Source organism: Dendrobates tinctorius, unplaced genomic scaffold (assembly GCF_039654945.1).
Source record: "Dendrobates tinctorius isolate UK_male_01 unplaced genomic scaffold, ASM3965494v1 ptg000107l, whole genome shotgun sequence".
NCBI classification, from domain to species: Eukaryota; Metazoa; Chordata; class Amphibia; order Anura; family Dendrobatidae; genus Dendrobates; species Dendrobates tinctorius.
The window spans coordinates 37,151,166-37,173,217 of record NW_027361775.1 but is presented as its reverse complement, the minus strand read 5'-3'; the positions used below and the strand labels follow the sequence as shown (position 1 = coordinate 37,173,217).

At 45.3% G+C, this 22,052-nt stretch overlaps 1 protein-coding gene across 1 annotated transcript in view; it reads left to right on the top strand.

Moving 5' to 3' along the window:
• LOC141100709 (uncharacterized) overlaps positions 1-22,052 on the top strand; it is a 424,196-nt gene that overhangs the window by 216,657 nt on the left and 185,487 nt on the right. Inside the window, exons 68-69 of the mRNA XM_073589356.1 lie at positions 13,934-14,093; positions 14,194-14,292. Coding sequence (XP_073445457.1) covers positions 13,934-14,093; positions 14,194-14,292 — 259 coding nt within the window. The remainder of the gene's footprint in view (positions 1-13,933; positions 14,094-14,193; positions 14,293-22,052) is intronic.

The window sequence follows — 22,052 nt, the reverse complement described above, 5'->3', positions numbered from 1 at the left end:
CCATTAGTGTAGCCTATTCAGCTAGTGGCGTCCCGGTTCCTGACGGCATCAAGGCTCATTCCACCAGAGCCGTGGCGACCTCCTGGGCTGAGAAAGCAGAGGTATCAATAGAGCAAATTTGTAAGGCCGCTACTTGGGCCTCACCCTCAACTTTCTTTAGACACTATAGACTAAATCTATCCTCCTCTGCTGACTTGACCTTTGGTAGAAGGGTGCTGCAAGCGGTGGTCCCTCCCTAAGGTGTTCGAAGTCTCCAGAATCTCTCATGTGGTGCTGTCATGGGTGAAGGGAAAACCACCATGGTTACTTACCGGTAGCCGGTTTTTCCGGAACCCATGACAGCACCCGTATATTCCCCCCCCTTTTTCACCGTTTGGGTGTGCACAATAGTCGGGTGTATTTGTGTGATGTGGTGTTGGATAAATATGTAACTAACCGGGAAGTCCTCTCAAATGCTCTGTAATCCAACTGAAGCGGGGGAGAGGTGCCGCCCCTTATGTTTCAGTAGGTTCCTGTCCTGGCGGGGCGGATCCCTCTCTCATGTGGTGCTGTCATGGGTTCTGGAAAAACCGGCTACCGGTAAGTAACCATGGTGGTTTTTACACCTGTGCCATCGAGCCTGTGACATAGCGCTCAGATATTCAGTGGGCCTCACACAATCCATAAGTGTCCAGTGTCCACAAGTGTGTGCAGAAATTCAAAATCTCTGTGATCCTGTAGTCACTTTTTTCACACCTGTGCCATCGAGCCTGTGACATAGTGCTCTAATATTCAGTGGGCCTCACACAATCCAAAAGTGTCCAGTGTCCACAAGTGTGTGCAGAAATTCAAAATCTCTGATCCTGTAGTCACTTTTTTCACACCTGTGCCATCGAGCCTGTGACATAGCGCTCTAATATTCAGTGGGCCTCACACAATCCAAAAGTGTCCAGTGTCCACAAGTGTGTGCAGAATTTCAAAATCTCTGTGATCCTGTAGTCACTTTTTTCACACCTGTGCCATCGAGCCTGTGACATAGCGCTCTAATATTCAGTGGGCCTCACACAATCCATAAGTGTCCAGTGTCCACTAGTGTGTGCAGAAATTCAAAATCTCCCTTATCATGTAGTCACTTTTTTCACACCTGTGCCATCGAGCCTGTGACATAGCGCTCAGATATTAAGTGGGCCTCACACAATCCAAAAGTGTTCAGTGTCCACTAGTGTGTTCAGAAAATCAAAATCTGTGATCCTGTAGTCACTTTTTTCACACCAGTGCCATCGAGCCTGTGACATAGCGCTCTAATATTCAGTGGGCCTCACACAATCCAAAAGTGTCCAGTGTCCACTAGTGTGTGCAGAAATTGAAAATCTCTGTGATCCTGTAGTCACTTTTTTCACACCTGTGCCATCGAGCCTGTGACATAGCGCTCAGATATTCAGTGGGCCTCACACAATCCATAAGTGTCCAGTGTCCACAAGTGTGTGCAGAAATTCAAAATCTCTGTGATCCTGTAGTCACTTTTTTCACACCTGTGCCATCGAGCCTGTGACATAGCGCTCAGATATTAAGTGGGCCTCACACAATCCAAAAGTGTCCAGTGTCCACTAGTGTGTGCAGAAAATCAAAATCTCTGTGATCCTGTAGTCACTTTTTTCACACCAGTGCCATCGAGCCTGTGACATAGCGCTCTAATATTCAGTGGGCCTCACACAATCCAAAAGTGTCCAGTGTCCACTAGTGTGTGCAGAAATTGAAAATCTCTGTGATCCTGTAGTCACTTTTTTCACACCTGTGCCATCGAGCCTGTGACATAGCGCTCAGATATTCAGTGGGCCTCACACAATCCATAAGTGTCCAGTGTCCACTAGTGTGTGCAGAAAATCAAAATCTCTGTGATCCTGTAGTCACTTTTTTCACACCAGTGCCATCGAGCCTGTGACATAGCGCTCTAATATTCAGTGGGCCTCACACAATCCAAAAGTGTCCAGTGTCCACTAGTGTGTGCAGAAATTGAAAATCTCTGTGATCCTGTAGTCACTTTTTTCACACCTGTGCCATCGAGCCTGTGACATAGCGCTCTAATATTCAGTGGGCCTCACACAATCAAAAAGTGTCCAGTGTCCACTAGTGTGTGCAGAAATTCAAAATCTCCCCTGTCCTATAGACACCTTGTACCTTGTTTTACATTACTATATAGTTTGTTGGATTTTGTCTACATTTCTAGAAAAAATGAGGAAGGCTGGTGGAAGAGGCCGTGGAATTGGGCGGGGGTTGGCAGCTGGTAATGATGGTGTTGGATCTGATGGTAGTGGCAAGAGCAAAATAGGACCGAATGCAGGAGGTGTTGAGCCTGCGTCATCGTCTGGCTACACAAGGCCTCGAAGGCTTAGTTTTCTAGGAGTTGGCAAACCGCTTTTAAAGCCAGAGCATCAGGAAAAAGTTTTGTCTTACATTGCTGACTCAGCCTCTAGCTCTATCGCCTCCTCTTCTGAAGTTGTAAAAAGTAAAAGCACTGAGTCGTCATTGGAGGCTCATGTTCATGAACCACACCTTTCCTTGTGTCCTTCACCCCAACCAAGATTGTTGGATGACGCAGGCCATACTACTGATTACTCCATGGAGCTGTTTTCACATACCATGCCTGGATTATCAAGTGAAATGGTGAATTACCCAGGCCAAGATGAATCTGACATGGAGTGCACTGATGCACAGCCGCTTATAGATGATTCTGCTGGTACATTCACTCAGAGCACTACATTGTCCTCGCAGTGTACAGAGCCAGATTCTGACCCTGATGAGACTCAGGTGCCCCTTCCCGCACACTATACCACCATACACGGTGACACAGAGGAAGGTGCACATGACATTGAAGAGGAGGTGATGGATGACCCAGTTGTTGACCCAGATTGGCATCCATTGGGGGAAGAGGGTGCTGCTTCCAATAGCTCAGATGAGGAGCATCCACAGCAGACATCGACATCGCAACAGCTGTTATCTGGCAGGCCCGGAGCACTCCAAAGACAGGTTCCAAAAATCAAAAGAGTTGCTGGACAGCTTGTCCAGAGGGTCAAAAGATCACAGCGTGCTAGGCCGCAAAATGTCTGCCAAAGTAGGAAGAGTGCAGTGTGGCACTTTTTTGAACAAAATCCTCATGATCAGGCCAAGGTTATCTGTAAGAAGTGCGCAAAGACCTTTAGCCGAGGGAAAAATCTGAAAAATTTGAATACCAGTTGCATGCTTAGACATTTAACCAGCATGCACTTGCAAGCGTGGACACAACACCAAACCTCAAGTGCCACATGTGCAACTGATCACAACGAAGGTAGTCAGCAACGCTACATTGTTTCCCCCACTGTAAGCCCACTGGTTAGCACAGCAGCAAATGTTGAGGTGTCGTTGCAAGGCCACAGCAGTCAGGGAATCCCACTGTTATATCAACGAAAGACTGATTTTAGGCCATCAGAAAGAACACCAACTCCATCACCATCATCAACCCTCTCTCAGTCCGCCCTGTCCACCGCTACTTCCACAATATGCAGCTCTCAAGTCCAGCTCACCCTCCCAGACACTATGAGTAGGTCAAGAAAGTACTCAGTCTCTCATCCGTGTACACTGGGTTTGAACGCCCACATTGGCAAACTAATCTCGTTTGAGATGATGCCCTATCGGTTGGTGGAAAGCGCAGCTTTCCGCGAACTCATGGCCTATGCAGTACCACGCTATGACCTACCCAGTCGACACATCTTCTCTCGCAAAGCCATCCCAGCCCTCCACCATCATGTGAAAGACCGTATTGTCCATGCACTCAAGCAGTCAGTGAGCGGAAAGGTGCACCTCACAACTGATGCATGGTCCAGTCGGCATGGCCAGGGCCGTTACGTGTCCATCACTGCGCACTGGGTTAATGTGGTGGATGCAGGGTCCACAGGGGACAGCGGTGGTGGGACAGTGCTGCCTAGCCCACGGTATAGGAAAGTTTGCTGTAGGCGTTCGACCCTCCTCCTCCTCCAGAAGCGAAAGCTCGTCCACAGAGCGCAGTCGTACGAGCACTCCATCTGCAGCTGCCACTGTTGCACACGAGGTGTCCCCCTATCGAGCAGCTAGTGGAAAGCGTCAGCAGGCTGTGTTGCAGATGATGTGTTTGGGCGACAGACACACCGCCGAGGTGCTGGCCGAGTACTTGAAGCGACAAACTGAGTCATGGCTGGGCAGTGTACATCTTGAGGCAGGCAAGGTAGTTAGTGATAACGGCCGTAATTTTGTGGCAGCCATAGCCCTTTCAAAAGGGCCCTTGCTTGGCTCACACCTTGAACCTGGTGGTGCAGTGCTTCCTCAATAATTATCCGGAGTTAACAGCCCTGCTCCAGAAGGTGCGAAGACTGTGTGCGCACATCCGCCGGTCGCCTGTACACTCCATTCGTATGCAGAAGCTGCAGCGATTGCTCCACCTTCCCAACCACCGCCTCATTATCGACATTGCAACAAGGTGGAACTCCACCCTGCACATGGTTGAGCGGCTGTGCGAGCAGAGGCAGGCCATAATGCATTTGTGGGAGGATACATGGCCAGGCACTTTGAGAGCAGACATGGAGTTGACAGGTGTGCAGTGGTCGAAGCTGAAAGACCTCTGTAAAGTCCTTCAGTGTTTTGAGGAATGCACACGGCTGGTAAGCGCAGACGACGCCATCCTAAGCATGAGCATCCCACTTATGCGTCTGCTCATGCAAACTTTGACGCACCTTAAGGAGCAGGCGTCTGCAGCCAATATTGACGTGGAGGAAGAGGTGGAGGGAATCCTTGATGACATTCAGCCATTGTCTGCTCAGGGACCTCTCCTGGACGAGGTGGAGGAAGAAGAGGAGGAGGAGGAGGATGATGGGGATGATTACTTAGGGGAGGAGGATGCATCTCGTGGGGCAAGTGAAAATGTTGGCGTGGCAAGGTCTGGTACAGGGTTTGTGCGTGACTGGAGGGATGTGGATTTGCCAGAAAGTGCTCCTCCAACCAGCACTCGGAGTGCATCACTGACACCGGGAACATTGGCCCACATGTCAGATTATGCCTTGCAGATCCTAAAAAGGGACCCCCGCATTGCCAAAATGATGAAGGATGACGACTACTGGTTGGCCAGCATCCTGGATCCACGCTATAAAGGCAAATTACCAAACATCATGCCACACGAGAACCTTGACCTAATATTGGCTAATAAACAAGCAACTCTGGTAAATCGGTTGCTTGAGGCATTCCCAGCACACAGCAGCGGTGATGGTTCTCACACGAGCCGTACGGGCCGGGGGCAGCTTGGCAGAGGTGTTTGTGGTGCACACAGCAGAAGTGGCGTTGGAGACAGGGGTTTCATGACAATGTTGTGGAATGATTCTTCAAGTACCGCTCACACAACTGGTAGTACTGCATCGATGGAAAGTGACAGGAGACAGCAGTTGTCAACTATGGTTACAAACTACTTTTCCTCCCATATCGATGTTCTCCCACACAGGTCATTCCCCTTTGACTATTGGGCCGCTAAACTGGACACCTGGCCTGAATTGGCACAATATGCCTTACAGGAGCTCGCTTGCCCAGCTGCAAGTGTGCTATCGGAGTCTTCAGTGCAGCTGGATCAATCCTGACAGAAAAAAGGACCCGTCTGTCAACCCAAAATGTGGATGATCTAACCTTCATTAAAATGAACCATGCATGGGTTTCCAAGGATTTTGTCCCACCTTCCCCTGATGACACATAGGGTGACAGAAAAATGGCTTGCTTTGGTCCACCTCTTCCTGGGACTTGACCTATTTCGCCTTTTGCATCAGCTGAATGTCCAACATCAACAAATGCCACTTTCTAAAACTCCCTAACTGTGCTGCCTCCCCCCCCATGGCCGGGGTCACCACCTAGCGCACGACACCATGCGAGTGCCGTTGCCCTGGACAGGTGGGTAGGCCGACTCTTGGGCGCGGGCCCTGGCACAGGGTCCCTCATAGTGCAATCAAGTGTCTCTGACGGTGGTGGTGCACACCCGCCGTCAGACACACCGCTGTACTATGAGGGGCCCAGTGCCAGTACCGACGCCCACGAGTGGGCCCCCCTTGCTTGGGCAGGGCCCCAGCATTTGCAATCTTTACCTCTCCCTGCTCCTCCGCTGTGTAGTCTGGGCCGTCAAATCCATACTGTGCCTGACACTGTCTGAGCCTGCCTCCTGATGTATAGACATATATTTTGAATGTGTACACTATGCTATCCATACATGTTATCTGGGGATACGGCACCCTTTCTCACCTTTGTGCAATCACGTGCAAGCCATACTGGGCCTAACACCGTCTGAGCCTGCCTCCTGATGTATAGACATATATTTTGAATGTGTACGCTATCCATACATGTTATCCGGGGATACGGTACCCTTTCTCACCTTTGTGCAATCACGTGCAAGCCATACTGGGCCTGACACCGTCTGAGCCTGCCTCCTGATGTATAGTCATATTTTGAATGTGTACGTTATCCATACATGTTATCCGGGGATACAGTACCCTTTCTCACCTTTGTGCAATCACGTGCAAGCCATACTGGGCCTAACACCGTCTGAGCCTGCCTCCTGATGTATAGACATATATTTTGAATGTGTACGCTATCCATACATGTTATCCGGGGATACGGTACCCTTTCTCACCTTTGTGCAATCACGTGTAATCCATACTGGGCCTGAGAACGGCTGGCGAGCTGTTAAGCAAGCTACAGCACCTGTGGTTTGCACACGTAAGTTTTTCATTTTTTCAGGAATGACGGTTAGGTCTAATTCCGGAACTGCGGTTGACCTGCACTTACTGGGAAATCATCGTTCGCGGGTAATAATTGTAATCACAGATCCCCATCACTAACGTTGTTCAGCGGGTTATCTGCACCTGTAAGCGACAAACGCTGGCCTTTTCAGTGTAGCGCACATGCAGCCACGGACATTTAAGGGCATGACACACCAGTTATTGGCCAATCTCATGTGCCAGAGCCTCACGTGTCCCTCTAGTAAGCCGGACTCGGACCGCGGGGCATGACGGAGTCTCGTTCGTTAACGGAATTAAGCTTGCAATGTGTGCATCTTTTCTGTATCTGGCATGGTTGAGGTTTCCCAGGTGGAGTCGAATTTAACCGTAGGCTCCACTCCTGGTGGTGCCCTTCTGGACATTCCTTTAAGGTTCAGCTTTGCAACCATACTGCCCACGTAAAACAACACTTTGCCTTCATGAACACTGTTTGGAGGGTCATGACTCGTGGGAATAACGCCGCCCAATCAGTTAACCTGCTAGAGAGATCCTTCATTGCTCCCAAGCATGACATCACACTCCCTAGGAAGGTAATGCCACTGTGGCGACCGTACTCCTGGGGGCGACACAAGTGCACTGATGCCCAGCCACTGCTCGATGAATCTGCTGGTACATTGACCCAGACCACTACATTCCCCTCACACGCTACACGGCCTGAATCTGACCCTGATGAAACTCAGGTTACCCTTCCCATATACAGTTCCATCTTACACGGTGACAAAGAGGAAGCTGCAGATGAAAGTGCAGGCTCGGCCCACCCGCCATCAGACACACCACCGTACTATAAGGGGCCCTGTGCCAGTGCCGTCGCCAACGAGTGGGCCCCCCCTGCTTGCTCAGGATCACAGCACTTGCAAGGTTGAAATACTGTGCAGTGAGATGGAAGATGGGAACGACGAGGAGTCCAGACTAGTACAGGGATTCCCTAGCGAGGAGACTTATTTCATTGTTTTCAATGTTGGGACAGCAATTTTTGGGGAGCATTATACTCTGGAGAATGATAGATGGGGCCCACCATACACTGGAACATTCCAAAGGTGGACATCAGACACTGGAGCAGCATTTACAGGGCCCATTATACACTAGAGCATTAGAAATGGGGCCCATTATGTTTGGAGCATTATTTGGGCCCATAAGACAGTGGAGCTTCATCCATGGGGACCAACATATACTGTAGCATTGTGTGGAGCTCATCATATACTGTTTCAAACATTATATGGGACCAATGATTCTGTATGGAGAAATAGATGGGCCCTCGTCATGAGATGTAAAAAGTGAAGTATTTTTCATTGTACTATACTGCTATTTCTCTGCCGTATCGGAGCATGATGAGTTGTGGTATGTGTTAAAGGGGCGCTCTTTCGCCCAGGGCACATGAAAACCTGGAGCCAGCCCTACCCCCCACAACTTTAGCCAAATAACCCCCATTTTTCAGTGCGTAACTTGTATTATGAAGTTAATTAAGGTTGACAAGCTTAAGTAAGAAGAATTGATGCTTTTGGCATTCAAATGGGCACTGTAGGTGTGTTTCCTGTCCTCCTCTCACTGCAGACTTTTATTCCCCATTAACTTACATTGGGTTTCGTGTTTCGGGACGACCCCGACTTTTCCCTGTAATCGGCCGATCTTGCTCGACCCGACTTTTGGAAAAGTCGGGTTTCACGAAACGAAACTCGACCCTAAAAAAACAAAAGTCGCTCAACTCTAGTCATAAGTATTCAGACCCTTTGTTCAGAAACTCATATTTAAGTCACATGCTGTCCATTTCCTTGTGATCCTGCTTGAGATGGTTATACTCCTTCATTGGAGTCCAGCTGTGTTTAATTAAACTGATAGAACTTGATTTGTAAAGCACAAACCTCTCTATATAAGACCTCACAGCTCACAGTGCATGTCAGACCAAATGAGAATCATGAGGTCAAAGGAAGTGGCCAAGGAGCTCAGAGACAGAATTGTGGCAAGGCACACATCTGGCCAAGGTTACAAAATAATTTCTGCAGCACTTAAGATTCCTAAGAGCACAGTGGCCTCCATAATCCTTAAATGGAAGAAGTTTGGGACCACCAGAAGTCTTCCTAGACCTGGCGGTTCAGCCAAACTGAGCAATCGTGGGAGAAGAGCCTTGGTGAGAGAGGTAAAGAAGAGCCCCAAGATCATGGTGGGTGAGCTCCACAGATGCAGCAGGGAGATGGGAGAAAGTTCCACAAAGTCAACTATCACTGCAGCCCTCCAGCAGTCGGGCCTTTATGGTAGAGTGGCACAACGTAAGCCTCTCCTCACTGCCTGACATATGAAAGCACACATAGAGTTTGCTAAAAAACACATGAAGGACTCCCAGACTACGAGAAATAAGATTCTCTGGTCTGAGACGAAGATAGAACTTTTTTGTGATAATTTTAAGCGGTATGTGTGGAGAAAACCAGGCACTGCTCATCACCTGCCCAATTCAATCCCAAGAGTAAAATATGGTGGTGTCAGCATCATTGTATGGGGTGTTTTTCAGCTGCAGGGACAGGACTACTGGTTGCAATTGAAGGAAACATGAATGCAGCCAAGTGCAGAGATATCCTGGATGAAAACCTCTTCCAGAGTTCTCTTGACCTCATACTCAGGTTCACCTTTCAATAAGACAATGACCCTTAGGGCCCCGTCACACATAGTGATCTCACTAGCAAGATCGCTGCTGAGTCACAAGTTTTGTGACACAACAGTGATCTCACCAGCGAGATCGCTGTGTGTGACAGCGATCAGCGACCGGCCCCCCTGCCGGTATCGCTGATCGCTCTTGGAAAGCCCTGGACATTTCTTTGATCGCTGGTCTCCCGCTGACCAGCACACATCGCTGCGTGTGACAGGCGGGAGACCAGCGATCAGCTGGTAAATAACGTACACATCGGGTATCTAAGGGACGTGTGTCACTTAGAAACCCGATGTGTACCTTAGTTACCAGCGTGGTGATGCAGGGAGCTGGTAACTAAGGTACACATCAGGTTTCTAAGTGACGCACGTCCCTTAGAAACCCGATGTGTACCTTAGTTACCAGCTCCCTGCATCAGCGCGCTGGTATCTAAAGTACACAGCGACGCCGTGCGCTCGGCGTCGCTGGTGCTGATCGCTGGTGAAGCTGTCTGTTTGACAGCTCACCAGCGATCATGTAGCGACTCACCATCAATCCTGACATGTTGATATAGCTATGTGTGACGGGGCCTTAAGCAAACAGCTAAAATAACAAATGGAGTGGCTTCAGAACATCTGTGACCATTCTTGACTGGCCCAGCCAGAGCCCTAACCTAAACCCAATTGAGCATATCTGGAGAAACCGGAAAATGGCTGTTCACCAACGTTTACCATTCAACCTGACGGAACTGGAGAGGATCTGCAAGGAAGAATGGCAGAGGATCCCCAAATCCAGGTGTGAAAAACTTGTTGCATCATTACCAAGAAGACTCATGGCTGTACTAGCTCAAAAGGTGCTTCTACTCAATACTGAGCAAAAGGTCTGAATACTTATGACCATGTGATATTTGTTTTTCTTTTTTAATAAATTTGCAAAAATTTCTACATTTCTGGTGCATTTTCAGTCACGATTTTGACTATGGTAATTTATGCACTTATAACATTTATTTCTTACTGCAGCACCTTGCATTTTAGTTTTTTGCACTGCAGCACTTTTTATAGTGCTCTGTATAATTAGGTGTTTTGCACTAAATTTTCTTTTGCACATTAGTACCTTTGTGCTTTATCTTATGCACTTCAGCACTTTTTCATATAAATTATATTTATATATTTTATTAATAGGTTTATTTCTGTGGATTTGATTTTTTGGTGTACATCTCTGTATATTTGTTTGGGCTGTTTTATATATGCTTTTATAGTGTTTGCAGCAATTAATTTATGTATATGAAATACTCCTTTGGGCATATCTACTTTGATACTCTTATATTGAAATTTACGATAAATATTATTCAAACATGCTCTGTTTTATTCAGCTAATTTTACTATATTGTTTAAAATATTTTGCATTCTTAATAAAATTTTGATATAATATTATATTTTTTATTGTCTTTATTGCACAATATTTTATATACAATTTGTTCCATCTCTGATAATTGCTAAGATGGGGTGCAGAGTGTACACTAATGAGAAAAAATGAACTTTTTTGAATTTATCAAATCACTGCAATGAAACAAAGAGTGAAAAATTTAAAGGGGTCTGAATACTTTCCGTACCCACTGTATTTAAAAATAAAAAACATCACAGTTATACTCACTTTAACACCTAATCCATATTAGCCACTGTCCCCTGTAAAAAAAATAAAAAATAAAAAAGCAAATTTATATTCACCTTAATGCCTAATCCCCGATGCCCTGTAAAAAAGAACAAACAAACATATCCCTCACCTGTCCGAAGTGGAAAGATTTCATACAGTCCCACGTCGTAATCCATCTGTGCTCTATGTGCTCTTCAGTAGGAACAGTGGCATAATGTGACCATTTATGCTGAAAAGCAGGGGAGAATGAGCTGTAGAGATTGGGCCCCTGAGCTGTGGTGACCTCAGTGAGATCACCGCTATCACCATGAAAAAATCTCATGGTGCTGTGCTGAACTCAGTGAGATCACTACAGTTCACCATGAGAAATTTCTGACGGTGAATTTCTTATGGTGAATTGCAGTGAACTCACAGAGCTCAGTGCAGCACTGTGAGACTTTTTCCTGTGGTGCTAGCGGTGATCTCACTGAGGTCATTCTAGTTCATCGACCCACTCACTAAAGCTCATTGTGTCCTGATTTTCAGATTGAACGGTCGTATCTTGTGAGAGTTCATTTTTAAAACCACATGTTGCACAGATGGATTATGGCATGGAACAGTATAGATTGCTTCCACTTCGGACAGGTGAGGGATTTTTTTTGTTATTTTTTTTTTTACAGGAGACAAGGACAAGGGGATTATGTGTTAAGGTGAGAATAATGCTTTTTCTCTTTATTTCAATATTTATTTATTAAATTTTTTTATTTCTTTACTTGGTGCACAGGCACCAACTGATGAATACTCCCATCAGTGGCGGCTGCTCTCGCTGTTATCAGTAGACGTACACTGACAGGAGTAACATAGTAACATAGTTAGCAAGGCTGAAAAAAGACATTTTTTTTCCATCCAGTTCAGCCTATATTCCATCAGAATAAATCCCCAGATCTACGTCCTTCTAAAGAACCTATTCACTTTAAGATACAATATTGTTACACTCCAGGAAGACATCCAGGCCTCTCTTGAACCCTTCGACTGAGTTCGCCATCACCACCTCCTCAGGCAAGGAATTCCAGATTCTCACTGCCCTAACAGTAAAGAATCCTCTTCTATGTTGGTGAAAAAACCTTCTCTCCTCCAGATGCAGAGAATGCCCCCTTGTGACCGTCACCTTCCTTGATATAAACAGATCCTCGGAGAGATATTTGTATTGTCCTCTTATATACTTATACATGGTTATTAGATCGCCCCTCAGTCGTCTTTTTTCTAGACTAAATAACCCTAATTTTGCTAATCTCTCTTGGTATTGTAGTTTCCCCATCCCTTTTATTAATTTTGTTGCCCTCCTTTGTACTCGCTCTAGTTCCATTATATCCTTCCTGAGCTAAGGTGCACAAAACTGTACTCAGTTCTCCATGTGCTCTCATCATGTGTATCTAGACCTCTTTTAATGCACCCCATGATCATGTTTGCCTGTTTGCCTTCAGCCAATGCCTGTGACCGGTGCTAAGCTTTTTACTGCCCGTCACAGCTGTCACAGCTGCAGGCTCACGCTGTCATCTGACAACATGGGAACCGCAGCTCTCTGACCAGCAATAATGATCTTACCACCGATCAGAGCCACCTGTTTCTCTTACTGTCACGCAAATGACAGCGTGGGAAATACTTGATTTTCAGGGCACTGAACCCGAAAAGTAACACAGACTTCCTGAAGAAGATCATGTTTGGGGTCTGTGACTGGTACTGACCACGAACTTTACTGTTCGGGTTCGCCCAGCTCTAGATGTGACTTATACCAGCTGCTGCCATATCTGAACTTTTCTGATTTAATTTATATTTTGATTGTGAAACCCTTACAGTCTACAAATTTTATTTAGCATACCGGTTTGTGCAGACCAACATATCATGCAATGAGTCAAATCTATACGTCTCCTTCAGCTTGATATATCTACACAATCAGGGGCGTGACTACCGCAGTCTCAGCTGCAACGGGTCCCGGAGTGCTTAGGGGCCCGATCACAGAGCTGCAGCCGCTCACTGGCTGTGCAGCTCCGTGCTTTGATTAGCTGCCAGGCTGCAATTGGCCTGACGCGATGGCTGCTCTATGCACACAGGACCTGTGATGAGGTCATAGGAAGGGAGGAGTCAGGGGTCACATGATCAGGAGCGTCCATGTATGCAGGACTCCTCTGTGCTGGTTGTCATGGTGCTGGATGGGGTAAGTTTATGTGTGGGATCAGGAGGGGTTTACAGGGTGGATGTAGCAGAGCCGTGTGGGTAAAAGGTGTATAGAGCCATGTGTGTACGTGGTGAACGGAGAGAAGCCACTTGTGTACGAAGTGTATGGAGCGGAGCCGTTTGTGTACAAGGTGGACGGAGCGGAGCCGCGTATGTACAAAGTGTACGGAGCGGAGCTGCGTGTGTACAAGGTGTACGGAGCAGAGCCACATGTGTATGAGGTTGACGGAGAGGAGCCGTGTGTGTACGAGGTATATGGAGCGGAGCCGCATGTGTATGAGGTGGACGGAGAGGAACCGTGTGTGTATGGAGCGGAGGTACGTGTGTACGAGGTGTACGGAGCGGAGCCATATGTGTATGAGGTGGACGGAGAGGAGCCGCGCATGTACGAGGTGTATGGAGCGGAGATGTGCGTGTATTTTGGCATGGGGGCACCCCATTTGAAAGTTCACACCGGGGCCCATAACTTTGTAGTTATGCCACTGTACACAATGATTATGATCGGCAGCATCATGTGATAACTGGAATATTAGATGCGGACAATATGTCTATAATCTGCTCTACAATCAGAGATAATACATTGTAAAAACACAACAAGGTAAAAGTGAGATTTTAGGACCTTCCAGTAACCCTTTCTTGACTTTATTTACAGATCACAAGATGTAATTGCTCAAATAATTACACTGGAGATTTTTGTGAGACTCCTCCTGATCCGTGTGCTGATGGCTGCTTTCCTGGTGTATCCTGTGACAATTTGACTGGTTGTGGACCCTGTCCTACTTTCTATACTGGGGATGGAGTACATTGTAGAGGTACAGAGCTTTTGCCGTCCTTTCCTGTAACTTACATGGTAGATTATTCTTAATAGCTCACCAATGTAATAATCTTATATTATCTTGTATTGATCCACAGATATTGATGAATGTGACAGCAACTCCACATGTTCACCAGATGCTTTTTGTAAAAATGGGATAGGAAACTTTACATGTACCTGCAATAAAGGATTTGCAGGTGAGAAGTTACGCTACATCTGATAATGTTACATTGACTAAATTAAGTCAGTACCTTGGTGTAATCCTGGGGTCAACAACATTTGGCATGAGAAATCTTCATGTTTGTATGGCACACTGGGTAGTGTGGACATAAAATTGTGTATCCATTTGTTAGCCGCAGGTGACTGGGGTTGAAGCTGATAAGGTATGCTAGTAAGGTAAGAAGGGACATAGTGCATTGTGCACCATGTTCTGAAAGGACATTGTGCACTATGAGTAGCAGAGATCACTACTTTTGTTTTTTGTAAATGACTCTGTTTAGGATATACATGATATTGGTATGCCCTTGCAACAAATTATATTTAAAATATTGTTATATCAAAGAGGTTAATGTTTATCAATTATCCAAATTGGTGACCAAACAAAGCTGCCAACAAGACCACAGCACAAGGAGACAACTGACTCAATGAAGGAACCATGTAACACAGAACAGTTTGAGTTATATCACTTTCATATTGCATAGTGCATCGATGACTTTTCCTTTGATTTTGTTTTTTAAATCACTAGACTGTATAAAAGATGTTGCTGACCCCTTATGCATCAGTTTATGGTCTACGAAAATTTTAAGAAAATGCTGTCATGAAGTGTAGCCTTTATTTTTATGTAGGCCCACATAAGCAGTGATATAGAATCTATTTTATTACTTCTAAACACTGTTTTTTGGTGATAACTTTGTATCTCCGTTCATACTGCACCCACACACACAAATGATACACCATTTGAAAGGTAAACTTGCCCCCTTCAGCAAGAAAATAGCCAAAGAAACCGCACATCCACGATTTGATCACCAAATACAGTTTAATCATTAATTTTCATAAACCTGCAGTAAGGAAAAATGACCTGCAGGTGGCACCACACTACCCCAAAGCACACTATCACAAAGCTGCTTACCGACATCAAAAACAAATCAAACATTTGCCTTGAGGGCTTTCCAGCTTGCTAAACTGCTTGCCCAGCCTATTTCAGGCAAATTGGAGGATTGCACACTGCACTGCAGGTGAGGCACATATGCAAAAACATTTGTAAACATACGCTGCCTATTGAAATGCACACTTGCTCCGTTCATACTCCACCCACACAAACAAATGATGTTTTTTAAACTTGTCCCCTTCAGCAAGAAAAAAGCCAAACAAACCACACATTCACTATTTTATCACTTAATACAGTTTAAACATTCATTTTCATAAACCTGCAGAAAGACACAATGACCTGCAGGTGGCACCTCAACCGGACATTTTTTGGCCTCTACTTATCAAACCAATTTATTGTATTACCAATCTACATAAATAAATACCTGTCTGTGTTCATGATCTCATGAAATAAATTTAAATTTGACAAGCTTGCTTTTTCTCAAATTGCCTGCGCCCCCGATGACAAATGTGTGAAAATTTTGCACGGGCCAACTAGTAATAGATAATGTGATTAGATAGATATATAGCAAAAAGTAAACATATTTTTGTCTTCATATTATAAAACAAAGCAAGAAATCTCTGTATCATTCTATGTATACACATCTCCAATTCGGAGATGGAGGCCCTGCATACCAGTATAAGGATGGGGCCATGCATACCAGGATGGGAATGAGGGCCAATCATACCAAGATAAGGATGGGGCCATGCATACCAGGACAGAGATGGGGCCATGCATACCAGGACAGAGATTTGGGCCCTGCATACCAGGACAGAGATTTGGGCCCTGCATACCAAGATAGAGATAAGGGAGCCATGCATACCAGAATGGGGGATATTAAGTATAGCATTGACCACATTTTTTGCTTCATTTTTTTTCTAATTTCCTCCTCTAAAACCTAGGTGTGACTTTTGGTCCGGCGCGTCTTTTAGTCTGAAAAATATGGTAATTCTATACAAGTTTAGCAAAATAAGGTGCAGAATCAATAAGATGACAATCTGTAAATTGGTAACAATGAGAAAAACAATACAACACTCTTCTTGCTGTCTCACTTGACTTAGTGGCTACTGTCTGTCCATAAGGCTGTGCCCACGTTGCATTTTTTAAGCGTTTCCGCCGCGTTTTTGCCACAGAGGAAACGCTTAAAAACCGCTTAAAACACATTCCCATGCAATCCTATGGTATTCGCAATTGTTGTGCCCATGCTGCAGATTTTACCGCTGCGGAATCGCATTGTGGTAAAATCTGCAGCATGTCCAATAATTTTGCGGTATCGCGCCGATTCCGCCACCATAGGATTACATTGAAACGCTCACTTTACGCATGTGGCTATGCCCACCATGCGCAAAGTGAGCGCTTCATGTGCGGATGGTACCCAGGGTCTGGAGGAGAGGAGACTCTCCTCCATGCCCTGGTGCCATATTCCTGTAAAAAATAGAATTAAAATAAAAAATCAGGGATATACTTACCCTCTGTCAGCCCCCATAGTCCTCATAGGTGCTGGCGGCAACTTCCCTTCCCAGGGATGGATTGCACGAATGACCTCTGATGACGTAGCAGTCTCGCGAGACTGCTACGCCATCAGAAGTCATTCGCGCAATGCATCCTTGGGAACGGAAGCTGCCGCCAGCGCCAATGAGGACTCCGAGGGCCGACAGAGGGAAACTATATCCCGATTTTTTATTTTTTTAAGTTATTATTAACATTCTATCTTTTACTATTGATCTGCATAGGCAGCATCAATAGAAAAACTTGGTCACACTTGTCAAGCACTATGCTTGACAAGTGTGACCAACCTGTCAATCACTTCTCCAAGCGATGCTTCAAATCGCTTGGAAAGCGCTAGCATGCTGCAAGCTAAAAAAAACTTGTGTTTTGTGGGAAAACGCATGCGAATTCCGCATGCGTTTTACCCACAGCGGGGAGTTGCGGAAATGCTGCAGACAATTCCGCAGCATTTCTGCAACGTGGACACATAACCTAACTCTGTCCCTGTTACCCTAACCTCTGCCCTATAAAATAATAAACCCTGTGTTACTGCTCCTAGAAGTACGACAGGAGCCACACTACACACCCCTTGTAGGCCGCAAGCCTTGCACTGTAGGCTGCAGACACTATCTTATGTCACGGACCTGTTCCCAGCTCATGTCTCTCTCTGCTCAATCCATTGAGATTGCATCCCATTAACCAGGCTTCAGGTAACTCGACTGAGGTACAGTCCATTTTACCAGGCCTCCACTCACACAACCAAAATACTATCACTTTAACCTTGCCTCCACTGAGACGACTTAAATGCCATCCCTTTAACAAGGCATCTGCTAAAATGACTGGGATACCATCACTTTAACCAGATCTCCAATCACACAACCAGGATACCCTCCCTTTAACAATGCCTTTGCTCAAACATCTGAGATACTGTCCCTTAATACAGGCAACCATGATTCTTTATTCTCTGATAAGGCTCTGCACCCCTCAGTCTTTCCACCTCGGTTGATGGTTATGCATTTCCTACCATGATTCTCCAAGGTTTGGCTGTAAGCTGGTACAGAACTTTCTTCCCAGGTGACTTACGACAACTCCAGGTGGTGACTAAACTCCTTTTCTGGCCTCTGAGGCTTTTTGCATTTTCTTGCTGCATCAGAGCAAATCACTTGTCCCTCTGTGCATCTGACTTCTGCCTTCCCCTGTCCGAACAGTCTTCCTACTTGCGGCTCCCATGTCATTTTTGGTTCCTTCGTCTATTACCTCTGGTCACTAGACGGCAGCATCCGCTCGCACAGGATTCTCAGCGGATTTCTGTTGCAGGAGTCATTTCCTTGCACAGTACTGAACACAGCCAGAATCTGCCTCTGATAGTGACATTTAAAGTGCAGTGCAGAGTGCACGTCATTTCATGCGCTAATCAGCCCATCTAAGACGTGATCGCGAGGTGCTGAAGAGTTTCTATATCAGCCAATTACCATGGCAAGCCATTGAAATCCAATGATTTGGGCTATTTATGGTAATATTGATGTATTGTTGTGTATAGAATAAGTGTAAATACTTTTATACCCAAAAATGACATATGTATTCTAAGAGTGAGACCTTTCTTGGCTAGCCAGAAGACTTATGGTTGCAAAATTTCACGGCACAGAGGTTCTTTTTTCAGGCAAGTTTACAAATATAAAGTAAGAAAACAGATGATCGAAGGTTCAAGTCACCGAAATGTAATAACAAATACAGTAAAAAAAGGAATATCTAAAAAAACTAAAAACAGAATTTGAATGACTCTTTTCCCAGAATACAGATACTAAATAAAAAGACTCATAAGCAACATCTGTGTCTGTAAAAAATAATGCAATAAGGCTAGTTTCACACTAGCGTTCTTGGGCGCAGCGCATGGCCGCCACTAAGCCCCGCCCCTGGCCACGCCCCCTCCGGTCAGTTCCTCCTCTGATTGCATGAGGCTGCATGCGATCAGCGCATCCTATATTTAGCGATGGATACGCTGATCATGCGCTGACCGTGCGCTGGTCTGATTTTGCGCTGGTCTGATTTTTGGCGCTGCGCCTAGAGCACAAAAACGCCCAAAAGGGCGCAGCGCCAGCAAAATCAGACCAGTGCACGATCAGCGCACGGTCAGCGTACCCAACGCTAAGAATAGGGTACGCTGATCGCATACAGCCTCATGCAATCAGAGGAGGAACAGACCGAGGGGGCGCGGCTGGGGGCGGGGCTTAGTGGCGGCCGTGCTCTGCGCCCAAGAATGCTTATGTGAAACTAGCCTAAGAAGCGATCAAATAATCCTAGTGCAAATTACGATCAATTGTAGTATAAGCTCAGGTCAGAAAAAACAATTTGATATTATGGTGATCGTATTAATGTGAAGAATCAACGACATAAATCCAAGACACAAAAAACAATGTTGACATTTCATTTTTTTAGTGCAATTTTCCAGCACTTGGAATACTTTCCTGTGTCCCAGTATATTATATAGTAAAGTGGATGTTGTTTTTCAGAAGTATAATTCATTTTGCAAAATACAACTCCACACACGTTTATGTGGATGGAAAAATAATAAAAAAGGAAAGGCAGTATGAAGAAGGGGACAAAAAAATAGAAAAATACAAAAGCAATTATCGTCTGTCAGGAGGGTTAAGCGTATATAGGTAACACATGACAGAAAGTAACATTAGTCATATACTTGTCATACAAAACTTTGATATACTGCTGTATCATCGAAAGGTAGCGAGCTTTATAACTTATGATCCACCTATGGGGTACGTAAAAATTCTAAAAGTCAATAGTGACCTTTTAACAAGCATTTCCTATCGGCCTTCCGCTTCTGCCGATGCTGAGCCATTCCAACGTTCTTTTAAACCTTCCTCCAAACATCCCCCAGCTCTTGAATGGTGACATCCACCCCAGGAAACCCAGAACTTAGGCTAGTTTCACACTAGCGTTTTTTTGCGCTGCGTTTTTGCGCAGTGCAAACGCATACAAAAAACGCATCATGCGTTTTGTATGCGTTTGCTGCTTTTTTGCACATGTGTTTTAACCATTTTTTAGCCATTTTTACTCTTAAAATGCATGCATTTTTAAACGCAGACGTGCGCATATCCATGCGCACATCTGCGTTCCCATAGACTGTAATGTGTTTTTGGCGCATTCGTTTTTTTGAGACAGGTCGGACGGACCAAAAATGCAACAGGTTGCATCCGGCGCGCTTGGGCGCACACTACAAAAAAACGCATGCGCACGTAAAACGCGTACAAACGCTAGACCATTCGCACCCATGTTAAAGATAGGGGAAAAGGACGCATGCGCATGTATGCGCAAAAATGCAGCGCAAAAAAACGCTAGTGTGAAACCAGCCTTATCCTGGAAAACTCACCAAAATGAGAATGAAACCCGTAATTACAGAAAAATGGCTATGTCCTGTGTACTGGCAAACTCAGCCAGCGGAAGAAACGATGAACAATTCTCCCGCTGAACGGCGACAAAACATCTTAAAATTTGCTGCAAAGACTGGTTTGTCATCTCTGTTTGACCATTAGTCTCAGGATGGTAAGCAGAGTAAAAGGACAAATCAATCCCTAGTCTTCTGCAGAAAGCCTTCCAAAATCTAGAAACGAATTGTACACCCCTATCAGATATAATATTTAGAGGAATCCCGTGCAATTGAACCACATGAATAATAAAAAGTTTGGAGAGAGTTTCAGCATTGGGTAACCCAGATAATGGGACGAAGTGAGCTTGTTTGCTGAAGCGATCGACTACCACCCAAATAGCAGTCATCCCCCCCAGACCACAGTAAACCTGAAATGAAATCCATGGACAAATGAGTCCACAGTCTTTCCAGAATTGGCAAAGGAGCCAGTTACCCAGCCTGTCAGCAATGCTGTACTTTGGCGTGTGCATAAGCTTCACAAGCTGACACAAAACCTTTAATATCCATTCACCACCAATATTTATAATGCAAAAATATATATTTTATTTAATTCCAGCAAACACTACATGCAAACACATGGTTAAAAACAGTTAAAAAGTCTGTGCAAAAACAGACATTAGAAAGTGAACAATGAAAATTGGGTCATAATCACATACAATTCAATATTTAAGGTTCCATACTTTTGTATTTTGCCTGGGGTCTTGGAACCTTAAATATTTAATTGTATGTGATTATGACCCAATTTTCTTTGTTCACTTTCTAATGTCTGTTTTTGCACAGACTTTTTAACTGTTTTTAACCATGTGTTTGCATGTAGTGTTTGCTGGAATTAAATAAAATATATATTTTTGCATTATAAATATTGGTGGTGATCCCTATAGTTGTTGCATATACTTTTTCTTGGTCTGCTTCTAAATGGTACAGGAGTCATAACAGCAGTCTGAAGAGAGGGATTCTGAGGGGCAGCAAGGGTATCAGTAATCTGGCCTTGTAACTGAGCATGAGAGGAAGCCAGTTTGTACTGTTCCAAGGCCAAACCTTGGACTAACTGAGTCAGATTCGCCACCTGATCGCACGAAGTATGTAACAAGTCCATAGGTGGGAAAATAAAAAAATTTGTAATGTGATGCGAGTCACGGCAGTAAATATACACTACTTAGTGTAAGTAAAGGGAGGTCAAACAATCCGAAGTCAGGTCCAGGAAATGGCACAGTACGACAAAGTCAGAGATGAAGTCTAAGGCTGAGTTCACACGTGGCGTTTTTTTCGCGTTTCCGCGGCGGTTTTAACCACGCGATTTTGCCGTGAAAACGCGAAAAATAAGCATCCCATGCATTCCTATGGGATTCCGCAATGCTGTGCTAATGCTGCGGTTTTTACCGCGGCGGAATCGCTTTGCGGTAAAAACCGCAGCATGCTCATTAATTTGCGGAATCGCGGCGATCCCGCACCCATAGGAATGCATTGTTCCGCTTACTTCCCGCATGTGGCTGTGCACACCATGCGGAAAGTAAGCAGAACAATTGCGGATGGTACCCACGGTCCGGAGGAGAGGAGACTGTCCTCCAGGCTTTGGGTACCATATCCCTGTAAAAAATAGAATTTAAAATAAAAAATATTGTTATTCTTACCTTCCGGCGTCCCGCGCAGCATTCCCGCCTCTTTCCACGTTCCCAGTAAGCCTTTGCGAAAATGCCCGCGATGGCGTCCGTTCTCGCGGGATCGCGAAGTCTCGCGGTCATTCGTGCGACGTCATCGCGATCCCGCGAGAACGGACGTCATCGCGGGCATTTTCGCAAAGGATTACTGGGAACGGCTGCGCGGGACGTCGGAAGGTAAGAATAACACCATTTTTTAATTTTTTTTTACATTCTATCTTT